The sequence below is a fragment of the Mchenga conophoros genome, linkage group LG7 (assembly GCF_057382185.1).
Source record: "Mchenga conophoros isolate Kocher_MC1m ecotype Shallow Benthic linkage group LG7, M_conophoros_male_GT1.1, whole genome shotgun sequence".
Lineage (NCBI taxonomy): Eukaryota > Metazoa > Chordata > Actinopteri > Cichliformes > Cichlidae > Mchenga > Mchenga conophoros.
In genome coordinates, this window is record NC_140532.1 from 47,686,181 (window position 1) to 47,698,608 (window position 12,428).

Here is a 12,428-nt window from a genome sequence, read left to right on the forward strand (position 1 = left end):
TTAGGGAAACTCCCCTTTCAGCACCCTGGACAGAGGCAGCGCTGACCGCTGATTATTTCAGCTGAAGTAGGTTTTGCAGGGTGCAGGCTCACTTTCCCACTTCTCATTTCAATGGTATCGACACAACGTTCAAGATCAACTTGATGAATATTCAAAGTTTCAATTCCTGCTGGCTGTCGAACGGGAAAAGGTCCACGGAAGTTCTTTTTAACTTTTTGCCGAAATTCATCCAGAGTTGAACAAACCTCAGCTTCATCTCCAGAGGATAAGTCTCCAGGACAGTGCGGGGTTTTGAATCCACATTCTCAGTGTCGCGTTAGAGGTTTTGTTGTTGTTGCTGCTGAATCACAGACGTGAGTCTTCGTTTTGGATCATCTTCAAAATGCTGCTTGAACACCCGGGATCAAGCTGTCAAAACACCGGGAATTTCTCCCGGTACAATTCTGGCCAAGGTAAGAAAACAGCCTGCCTGTTTTTACAACTGATGCAAATTACGCAAAGGGTTTGGAGAAACACAGCTATCAAATACAGTTTAATTGGGCGCCGTGGGTCCGTGAATTCGTCACGATCCTGTCCGGCACAGCAGGACTGAAAATTAATTTAAGTGATCTGTAACAAGCATGAAACAGTCGCTGTAACGCTAAATATATAAATAGGTGCAAACCTGTGTAAATAAAAAAAATTAAATAAAAAAACCTAACATAAATAAGGCATTTATGTTACTGCACTAAAAAAAAAGTTGCAGGAAGACTGCTGGGCAACCCACGGTGGTGCATATAGACTGTTTAGAGACGCCTGTTCTGCACTGCGTGTGGGAGACGTTATGAATCCGTAATGAGTCTTCATTGTTGGAGACTCACAGGAACAGATGTTATGCGCGTGTTGTCATTTCACACCGCCCGTGCTCATGGCGCAGGAAGCGGATATGGGGACAGCACTGGGCCCGCTGTGGCAATAACAGCCTCTGTGAGGACGCACGACAGACTGCCAGTAGGAAAGAAGTCGCTCCCACCAGCGGACCCAGCAACACGACACATGCTCAACAGGTGTCCCACCTGCCCTGACAGGTGGGACACCTGAGGCCGCTACTGGGGGCTGGTTATGGGGGGGAAAAATGGAATTTAGGCTTTGAATTGTTAGTAGATTGTAGTCTAGAAATGTTATTTAGTGTCCAGAAAAGTCTCATGTTCGATGCTTCTTCATTTCGCTAGATTCTGGAACAATTTTGTAGCATTAGTCACTTATGTTATCTGAAATAAAGAATCATTCAAATCTTAAAATATTTTTCAATCCGATTTCCGCCACATGTTTCAACAGATTTAAACATTTGTATTTTGATTTTTTTTTTTTTTTTAAAATACATGTTTTATCAACGTTGCAACCTTTTTCCTAACCGACTTGCCACTTCTCTGATAAGATAACCTTTATTAGTCATTTTATGGCTTTGTTGCCACATTACTGTCGGCTCACCCCCTCAAAAGTGAGCGATCAATATGACATAAATATTATTACAAAGCTGAAAAGTAAGAGGGGCACACATGAACCCCACACCTTTCTCCAAAACGTCGTTCATATACTTCTGAAATACAGGCAAATGGGACATTGATTTTAGATTCATCAGCGGGTCCTGGCACTACCCGAGATTTCCCCAGGCGCTCTTTTGTGCCAAAGATCAGTGTCAATAAAATTCATTGGGGTGCTGGCCCGATCAACATGTTATTGAACAGCCAATCTCTCCCCTGAATAAACACTTGTCTTCAAGCCGACACTCAACATGACATGGAGATTGCGTATGCGTGCTCAGTTATGCATGTGTTCGTGAGTTAGTAAGATATTTACAATGAATGTAAAAATCTGACCGAGCGGAGGAATGCAAAAAGAAAGCACTCATGAAATCATACAATTTACTCTATTATTATTATTATTATTATTATGAAATAGATGGAATTGCTTTAGTTAAAAGCTATTATTCTCTCTTTTACGCATGCATTGGAATCTGAATTAAGGCGTATACTTAGTCGTGTGGCAGTTTTAATCACAGTAATTTTTTTTTTTAGGAGAACATGAACCAATAAATACATAAATAAATAATTTACATTACAAAATGTAATTAATTGGAAGAAACACAAAAAACTTACTAAAAAAATAAAAGCTGAGACTTAGTATACTTACCTTTTCTAGGCACGCTCCGCTATGGTCGTTGTATGTGATCAGGTTGCACATGCAGGGTTTTTTTTTTTTTTTTGTATGTTTTCTTTTTTGCAGTTGTAGCATCTGAAATAGTTAAATCATTACAATTACCCAGTGAAAAAAAGTTTCCAGGTGTTTCAGTATTTACGATATTTTTATGCCTAAAACAAAACTTTAAGCGTTTAAAGAAGACATATCAAACGTTATTGCCACAATATTGTGTTGTATGATTATTTTTTCATGAAAACATATATGACTATCTATCATATAGACAAATAGATTTCAGTTCAATAAAAATAAGTGCTTTTTTTCGATCTTTTCTCTTCATGTTTGTAAAGTAATAGGCTACAACATTATAGTGCCTCACTGAGCACAGAAGAGCTATTAGCTTCTCCCCTAACCTCCTGTTTATTCGGATCCGGGGTAAGGTACTCAGTAGGTGATGTTAATCCATCTCCCTGTCGCCTAGGAAACGGCGCAGCGTAATACAGCCCTGGCTTCAGCACGGGGAAGCATAAAAGCGAGCTCTCCTGGACTCTCGCGCGTTTGTGTTTCAATCCCGGGCTCCTGCAAGCTCGAATTTGACAACACGTCCGGTGTGAGTGTGTGTATGTGTGTTTGGATAGACAGAAGCAAAGCAGGTTTGATTTAATGTAAGTGTTAATCATGAGCAATGGATGGACATGCTGAGCTCAACTCTCCAAAAGAGGCACCAAATAACGCGGAGATGCTGTTCGCTCTGCTGGCTCACAGCGAGGAGTTGCAAAAAGGTAACCAAGGCAAAATATAATCACATTGTTCGTTTTGCACATACGTTTGGGTGTGTGTGTGTGTGTGTGTGTGTGTGTGTGTGTGTGTGTGTGTGTGTGTGTGTGTGTGGCATGTGTTCACACACACCTTTTAAAAAGGCCGTCATATACGGCCACGGGACTTGCACGGGGATTGCTGTCTGTTGAGCGTGCGCTATCATAACTGGTGATGTTCCACAGCTGCAGTCTTTTATTTTGGAAAATAAAACCTTCCAGGACTGACAGCGTGTCATTTCGTGTTGCTCCACATTTCTGCAGGAGCAATCGTAAGCACCGGGTTTTAACTTTTGATCTGCCTGAACTGTCTTTCAAATTTCGTTTGATGCTCTGTGTGGAGGTTAAATCCGGTTTAACTCAGATTTATCCACCGTTCGAATCTCTAATTATGTTTTCTATATTTTGCAGTCAGAAATAAACTGGGCATTTTTTTCTTGTAAACATTCACAAGTTGTTGTTTTTGTTTTTAAATGCGCGAACATGGTTATATATTTATGACCGTTCATTTTGATCAGTTATCAGATTGCTGACGTGATGCGTGTAATTTCAGCTGGGATGTTCGTGTATCATTTTAGTATTTTGAAGTGGGCCCTCCAAGGTGAGCAAATTGCTTGGACACCATGTTGGTGTGTGCCGTGAGACTACAGGCCGCAGCTTTCTAGTTTTACAGAGCTCTCTGAATTAATGATGACCTGGATACACCTGTTCTTGATGTGGCTGCCACCGCACTTGTGCACAGCTTGCTGGTGATACCAGAAGAAATGGTTCGTTCATATTTTATGAGCAGTCCGCAACAGAACAATAGGAATGCGATTCCTTGCACGGATGGAATATGAAGTGGTTGAGCTTCTTTTAATTAATAATAAAGAGGACTCGTAAGGTTTTACCTGCCATTGTAGCTGTCCTTATTTTGCCTTTGTGCAGTTTTAATGCTAAACGCTTAAAGCGTCTCTAAAATCTATTCATTTTATAGCTTCATAAGTGGGAAGTACACTGAAGGAACATTATAAAAAATACTTTAAAATGTAGTGTCAGGTCATGTGAGGCCTCTCTTTTATCCGGGGAGTCAAACATGGGAAATTTACAGGCAAACCAGCAATCGCTGTTAGCGTGTATGCACATCTCAATCCATGCACATTTTCTTCAGTTTTAGTGTGTTTTACCTTAAACGAATGAATGTTGTTACAAACTGTCGACGTGTGCCTCACAAAGCAGTTTAAAAACATTCATATTTAGCCGATTTCTTATCATTTTATAGCTTATAACACATCACTTTTAATGTAATCGTTGATTATTCAGTTTTTAAATGTGCCTAATTGTTCGGTTTCAAATGCGATTTTACTACTTAATGCATGAAAAATTATAGTCTCATTTTTCCTTTTTCCGTGACTTCTATGAATTTTTTTTTTTCAAAAGTGAACAAGACAAAGAGGGCGTCTGTAAAACGCCAACAATTAATCCTCGTAATTACCAAATGAATTGTCCAATTAAATTTTAGCTTACAACTAATAACTGACTTCAATTTTATGTTATTTCATACGACAACAAAATAAATAATACATATATAAAATCAATGATTGCCAGTGTTTTTAGGCCTAGATCATAAGCATGAACAGGACATAAATGATGCTATTAAAAAAAATGTGCCAATACTTTTAAAAAACACGCACACACACAAATAGATGAAAGGGCTAAAAAGCGAAGAATGGGTCAGGTGAAATGAAAAATCTAATTACTATCATTATATTTACAGTGTTTTGACCCTCCCGCTCTTTATTTTATCTATAAAGCGGGACGTTTTCTTATTGGGAGTCTTGCATAATTAAACAGTTGTGTCCATTAGGAGATAATTATTCAGAGTCTCTTTAAACACAATGAGCATGCCCGGCTGTCATTTTGCGCACCGATTCCCTTCGTGATTTTTTTCCTTTCATTTCTCGTCTCGTTTAACAGACTAAAATGCTGTGATTCCATCTTGTCTCCCGCAGAAATCCCAATGTGTGCAGGCTGCAATCAACACATCGTCGATCGCTTTATTCTCAAAGTGCTTGATCGCCACTGGCACAGCAAGTGCCTGAAGTGCAGCGACTGCCAGGCACAACTGGCGGACAAGTGCTTCACCAGGGGTGACAGTGTCTACTGCAAAGACGATTTCTTCAAGTGAGCAGCTTTCAGAAAATAAACCAGTGCTAAATAAGACATTGATTATTAATTATTTCTTTTCAATTTCCATTTATGGCTTGCTGGATGAGATGTATACTGATGGCAACCTTCTGTTTCCAAAAGGAGATTCGGGACCAAATGCGCAGCATGTCAGCAGGGGATTCCGCCCACACAGGTGGTGAGGAGGGCGCAGGACTTCGTCTACCACCTGCACTGCTTTGCCTGCATTGTATGCAAGCGGCAACTTGCGACAGGTGACGAGTACTATTTGATGGAGGACAGCAGGCTGGTCTGCAAGGCCGACTACGAGACCGCCAAGCAGAGAGGTGAGCTGCAGATATGTAACAGATCGGGAAACGGTCGGCAAATCAGTTGGTCAGACTCCAGGCTCCGGCATGTTGTACTTTGTGTGTCTGCTTGTTTTAAGCAACCTGCCATGACAGACGTCATCCTTAAACTTTGACCCACCTGCGCTAATTGCATCATTGCCTCCAAACCGATCGATACTAAACTGCATAAAGCGCAGGTCAGGAGGATTACATCTGCACTCTGCACTTGAAAGGATCAGCTTTCAATAACTCTTATTATAGTGGGCGGAGAGACTCAATAAGAGAGAGATGCATGTATGTCTGACCGTGAGAGAAGAATACACGTGTATGAGTTTGTGCGGGCTTCAGGATTATTTACAGCACGGAAATGATATACAGTGGCGTCAGGAATTGTTCTCCACTACAGTCATTGCAATATATACATGTCTGCATGGATGAATTTTACATTGCAAATGCTGCAAATTGACATTCCACTTATTATTTTTTGTAGGAATAGTTTCTAACGTTTATTCATGTGTATAAATATAAAATAATTCCCTTACATGATAGTTTTTGATTTTAAAAAAGTCCATAATTAAAATTAAACATGCTTCAAGACCACTAAAGCTGTTTCAGAGTAAAAGTTTGCAATTATAGCTGTTAAAAAAACATTGCTTTAACCGTGGCATATAGTGGGGCACTGATTAATTTGAGCTTTAGTGTTAGATGCAGTGTTTATACTGGTTTGAAATGAACAGCTGACTTGTAGTCATTGAAATGATATGAGGTGGCGCAGGCCAACAGCCTAAAACACGTTCACCAGATACTCTGTTTTGTATCAGTGCTCTGCTTTACCTCATATTACTGAGAGTCCCAGCAGGCTCATTCGTGATAGGGCAGAGTGGGCATGGCCGATTTTTATCTCCCCATCTGTTTGTTTGAATTTACTGTGCTGATTTATGCAGTGAGTGAACACAAGTTTTCACCAAAAACACACACGTTTATTTTACTAATGACAGGGTGCAATTACTTGGGCAGCATCCATTTGGATGATGGCTTTGTATTTTGCTGTGCTGGCAAACAGATGTGCAGACATGATGCAGTTATGCACAGGGATCCAGATTTAGGGTTTATGAGCTGAAGGAAATTTATCTATTTATGTAAAATTAGGAGACAGGATGTTATGCAGGTTATGTGCTGTTGGTTGCTGTAATAAGTACGTATATTTATCAGAGTTTGTAATGTTGGCAACTGAGGATGTCTGTACAGAATTAGCTGGATGGACTAGACTGGAGCTTATTTCTTTATAGCAAATTGATTGACAGCTGTTGTACAGTTAAAAATATTGAATTTGTCTTTAAATATTTTTGCACATTTACAAATATTAGTAACAAATATTGTTACTTTTTCAGATCCACATAGAATCTCAAAAAAACGCCTGCCCAGTGCTGACACTGTATGTTGTCCATCTGTCTTTCAGAGGCCGATTCTACAGCAAAAAGGCCACGAACGACCATCACTGCGAAACAGTTAGAGACACTGAAGAACGCTTACAATAACTCTCCAAAACCAGCCCGCCATGTGCGGGAGCAGCTGTCATCAGAGACGGGTCTGGATATGCGGGTTGTGCAGGTAGAGTACATTATTATCCATTAAAGGCTATTCCATTAGTGTCCTGACTTCATTATCAAGGGACAATTGTAGCTGACCTGGCACAAGTGTACTGTACGAACAAGTGCATATATGTGTGGGTGCCTGCTGGGTGGCGTGGGGGGCGGATTTACGGCTAGATGGAGTAAAATGAAGTCCGACTGAACGTCAGCACTGTTTAAGTGCAAGCTCGTTAACAATGCTAAGAGGGCCCCTCGCATATTGTCTGCTGCTGAAGAGCCCCCTCCTGGTTGCTGGGTGGTGGTCATATATATTGTTTTATTTGCAAGGACAAAAGTAGAGACAGAAGCCACTAAAATGCTCCTCATTATTCAGTGAAAGCGAAGGGGTGAAGAGGGTTCACTCAGGGTGGAATATCATTAACAAGAATGTAAAACTGCTTTCTGTGCTCGTGACTGAAATGAATACATTTTGTGTGCAAGATAAAATGAATGAGAAAAAAGAAGTTTTTGCATTTAGTATCAGACTTCACAGACACCAGAAGGCAGTGAGATTACAGACAAATTAAGACTACCGGCTGCACATATACTGCTGTCTGTAAGCCAGAGTTTGAGCGGATCAAAAGCAAAGCCACAAAATTTCAAATATTAGAAGTCACCGGCGAGATAACCTGTCTGCTCTAAGTTGAGGACGACTTGTAGCTGTCATGAAGTTAATTAAATGCATGATAAATCTGATGCTGGGGACACTAGCAGTAACACCAAAAAGGATTACTGTTCGGTGTCACTGCTCAAGTCTCTCACCTGAGCTGAAGTGGGTGTGAAGTGGTGTCCGGACAGTCTCTGAACATTAATTTTGCTTTAATGCTTTAAAGCATAGTATGTGCATCACGTAAGGAGCTGAGGACATCAGATGTAGGAGACTTTGACTTCTTTAGAAGTCATAACGATGAAAAAAAAAGTGGCTACTTGTTCAAAGTCTTTTACACTGAGAAAATTAAATAAATGATAGAAACAAAACAAGCTGAAAATGATTTAATTAGTTTAATCAGTCAGACACTGTATTTGTATCTAATGATTTATCATGAAGTATCGCAACTTCTTCTTCTTTTTTAACCCTGCAGGTGTGGTTTCAGAACAGGCGAGCTAAAGAAAAAAGGCTGAAGAAAGATGCCGGGCGCCAAAGATGGGGGCAGTACTTTCGCAATATGAAGAGGTCACGGGGTAGCTCCAAATCTGACAAGGACAGCATCCAGGAGGAGGGCATGGACAGTGATGCAGAGGTGTCCTTCACAGGTAGCGTCAACAATGCAATAACTGAGAGAAGAGACAGCTTCTTTTAAATGTGCCCTAAGAAAAGCACAACTTCTACTACTAACATAAAGATGGCTCCTTCACTTTAAGTGTAACTGCCATAAAGGTGAGCCAGCATGCTCACAATTAAATTCATTACATGCACTTGTTGCCTTCCTACTATGATATGTTTTCACATGAGCAAGTATGTAAAGAGTAATATTTATAATAAAGCAGGGAAACTGAATAGACCCATCATTATTGTTGAACTGTGGAATATTGATAGGCAGTGGAAAGTGATGACCGGCTCAAATGAATTTTTCCTCATATGAGATTGAAGAGCTTTTTACACAATGGCACCAGATCTACCACTCCAGCTACATTTAGCTGACTCCTTTAAAAAGAAGTTGAACACATTTCTGTTTAACTTGGCTTTCTTTTGCAAATGCTATTTACAAAAAAACCAGATGATAAAATAAAATAGTATTTTTATCATCATTTTTTTTATTATTATTTTGCTCTGCTTTGTGACTATGTGTCTTACTTGCTTACTTAGAGCAAAAATCTGCTTTCCTTTCACGTTTCGATACATGAAGCTGTGACGATATTCAAATAAGAATATAGTGTCTGATATTCCAGGCACATCACAAAGTGCTGCAGTAAAATTTCGTCTTGCAGAAAGTACTTTGTTGACTGAATGTTTATGATGAATTGTTGTAACTGGAGAACAAACACATTAGCTAACTGGAAGCTGGCAGCCCAAGCTGCTCTGATAACCTCCCTAAGCCACTTATGGTTTTTGCTGAGGTGTGACATACAGCATATTCTCTCGTTTCATATTTTTCTCTGGGTTTAGTATATTATTATATTCAAGGAAGGGTTAATAATTAGTTCACCAAGCTAACAATGTGAGGAAGTTACTTGAATCAGGAAAATGGGTTTGCGAAGTCTCATTTGTGCAGCTTTACTTGACTTGAACACACTGCATCAGCTCTATTGAAGTTCATTTTTTGCAAACATTTCTGCTATTTTTTATTACTCTTGTAATCTTAATTATCTTAATTATTCCTTTATCTTTATCCTTGTTTGACAGATGAACCACCAATGTCAGAGCTTGGCCACACTAACGGCATTTACAGCAGCCTGAGCGAGTCCTCTCCAGCTATGGGAGGCCGCCAAGCGGGCAACTCTTTCCCCCTTGAGCACGGCGTCCTCCCTTCTCAAGACCAGTTCCACGACATGCGCTCCAACAGCCCCTACAGCCTTCCTCAGTCACCGGGGTCACTTCAGGCACTACCAAGACACCAGCCTCTCATCTCCAACCTGGTCTACCCTGATTCTGCCCTATCTATCATGGCCCAAGGCAGCGGTCCTGGGATCAACCCTGCTGTGAGGGTTTCCATGGGGGCAGCTAACGGCCCCAGCTCAGACCTCTCTACCGGCAGCAGCGGCGGATACCCAGATTTTCCAGCCAGTCCTGCCTCCTGGTTAGATGAAGTGGACCATGGGCAGTTTTGATTGGTCAACAATAACAAGTTTGAGCTTTTTTTCTGCATTTTTTGTGTCTTCTGTTGGATTTTAAGAGTTGGAAAATAGTCTCACAGGGCTGTGATTGTGTAAGGAAAGGAAGCAGATTGCTGTCCCTGGATCACATCAATAGCTGACTGACAGGTTCATTCGGAGTGTGTTATCTGAATGAAAGTAAGGAAGACAATGCTCCTCATTTTAAGGACTTGGCCTAACAATTATCCTTCAGTAGTAATACTGTATGCAAAGTAAGGAGTTTTTCAAAAATTCTCCATTTTCAGACACCACTATAAGCTCTTTAAGAACAATATAGAGACCACACACACACTCAGAAAGTTTAGACATCAACCTTTTGTTTGCTTTACCAACTCTCCCTCTCCGCCCACTGCTCTTTGTTAACTAAAGTGTAGTAGGTGCAGAACTCAGTTCAACATTCAAAGTCTTTAAATGTCTGGTTGTTGCCAAATGTCTATATATATAATGGTTTATCATTGTGGAGACTTTATTTTTATACAAACCCCTTCTTGGACATGAATAAGAACCCGCATATGAGGACTTTGTACATTCTTGAACAGGGATATAGGCAAAAATTGTAGATGTTGTCTTAAATGGTACCTAGGGATCCAATTACTTCTATGCATTTGTGTGTTCTCAGATGTAACTTGTTCGTTTCATTCTACCAGAAACCACCCCAAGGAAGAACTGTAGTACCCGGGGTCTGATGTATATGTTTGTTTATGTGGGAAAAAACCTGTTTTATGTCTTATTTATTCTGTCTGGTAATGATGATGATGATGATGATGATTCCTAATTAAATGGCAGGACTTTAATAAATTTGTCACCTAAATCAAAATGGGATTCAGTCCTTTTTGGTTGCTGTACAAAACAGTGCATCATACCTTATGTAATGAGCGCTCATAAAAGTAATTGAGTAAAGTATTCGAAGCGGTTATTCAGAAAACTGAAGATGAAATTTTATTGTTACATTTTAGGTTATTTTTAGCACTTGAAAAATTATTGTTAAAACAGGGAAACAAGAACCAACGAACAAGGCAGTCACCCTTTATTCGTCTTACCTGCAGCATTTTTTATCTTACATCTCTATAGTACATATCGCCACACTGACTGTGAAACCAGAGCAAGCCTGCAGTTCTGCCTGTGTCTGCAAATTGAGTATCTGGCTAACTACCAACACTGTATCAGGGGTTCAACAGCTCTTTAGTGAAGAAATTTGATGCAGTCAACCCATCAATTCAGAGATTACTGGGTCTTGTTTGCCCAAATGTCCCTATGGGAAAGGAATCTCCAATCCATTATCCAAGAAGGGATCAAGTGCCCCTTGTGAATTTCCTCATTTGTTTAGTTATTCAAAGTCAGATTCAATTAAATAGATTAAACAGTAAATGTGTGCGTGCATGCGAGTGTATATGTGTGCGGTTCTTTGTTGACGTGTTTCCTTCTATAAGGGCTTGTGATACATATGCATGGAAACACCTTTGCATCATACAAGTTTTAAATCTTTATGCTTTCTGTAGTTTTTTTTTAATGGGTGCTTTCTTTTTGTATTGATATTTGTGCTCACCATCCATAAGCCATTAGCGGGTAAAGCCATTTTGCTTTACCTGTTTCAATTTCACTTCAAGCATCCTAAATATGTAAATCAATAAACCGCGATGGAAGCAATATACTTATGGACACCTTTGAAAACTTTTTTTTCTTTTTTTTCCATTTTATGCTACATCATGTAGTTTCGCTTAAAATATTGTTTTTCGCTACACTAAAGGATCCAGTGAAAAAGGTTAAATTACCAAGCAGAATGTAAAATATTTGCAATCTGTCCATTTTTGGATAATGCGTTTAAAGTAAATACTGCTGCATTCAGAGAGACTGAATCCGAGTCTTGTGCATGGTTGTGCGTTTTTGTATGCAGATTTGTAAAATTTGACATGCACGAGGACAACAGCCAGCTGTCCTCATACCCTTCTTTTGTTTTGAAGTGTAACCTCCAACTTCCTCTGCCGCTAATGGCTGCCTGATCTGCTCCTCGGGTTCCAACAACAAGGGAAGGAACACCAGAGCTGAATCCTTCCAGCTGAGAGGCAGGTATCATTGTTGCATCCCAGGTGTGTAACCTGACCCAGAGAGTGTTTGGTGAAAAGAGAGTAAGGGGGTGAGAGTGAACAGTCAAAGGCTCGGTCAGTTTACTGGGTTGTTTGCATTTGGGTTAGAAAGGCTTATTTGTTGCTTTCCTTTGCTTAAAGGAAAGGCGCAGTAACGTGGCACCTGTGCTATAGCTTCATGCATTTACACTCTAAGAAGTTCTTTGGATTTCTCGGCCCCATCACATTTGAACATTTTCACCCTTTCTTTTACCTTCACTTCTCATTACTAATGCGAAAACGCATTAGTGTGGACGTAGCCTGTCACTCTGCAGGTGTGAGATTTTGGTGACCATAGGGTGAACTCCTCTAAGCAAATAACTGGGATTATGTCACCCCACTCTTTCAGATTGAGTTGGAAATCCACTATTT

The 12,428-nt window shown here is 40.1% G+C and overlaps 1 protein-coding gene across 3 annotated transcripts; it reads left to right on the top strand.

Moving 5' to 3' along the window:
* lhx3 (LIM homeobox 3) lies at positions 1 to 11,069 on the top strand. 3 transcript variants are annotated; one of them, XM_085279750.1, is made up of 6 exons: positions 1 to 452; positions 4,985 to 5,156; positions 5,286 to 5,485; positions 6,948 to 7,099; positions 8,202 to 8,373; positions 9,464 to 11,068. In XM_085279750.1, the coding sequence occupies exons 1-6, from the start codon at positions 383 to 385 to the stop codon at positions 9,886 to 9,888; spliced, it is 1,191 nt and encodes a 396-aa protein (XP_085135876.1). In that variant the 5' UTR covers positions 1 to 382; the 3' UTR covers positions 9,889 to 11,068. The 3 variants fall into 3 exon arrangements, with proteins under 3 accessions (XP_085135876.1, XP_085135875.1, XP_085135877.1); XM_085279749.1 differs by having other exon boundaries at positions 5,283 to 5,485; positions 9,464 to 11,066; XM_085279751.1 differs by lacking the exon at positions 1 to 452 and adding an exon at positions 2,554 to 2,960 and having other exon boundaries at positions 5,283 to 5,485; positions 9,464 to 11,069.
* Positions 11,070 to 12,428: the final 1,359 nt, after the last annotated feature.

What these genes read in the sequence shown, in the direction of transcription:
- lhx3 (XM_085279751.1), top strand. Translation starts at nt 2,864, where the DNA reads ATGGATGGACATGCTGAGCTCAACTCTCCAAAAGAGGCACCAAATAAC. An exon ending in TGGATATGCGGGTTGTGCAG is followed by an intron (nt 7,100 to 8,201) that starts GTAGAGTACATT and finishes TTAACCCTGCAG; the next exon opens with GTGTGGTTTCAGAACAGGCG. An exon ending in TGCAGAGGTGTCCTTCACAG is followed by an intron (nt 8,374 to 9,463) that starts GTAGCGTCAACA and finishes CTTGTTTGACAG; the next exon opens with ATGAACCACCAATGTCAGAG.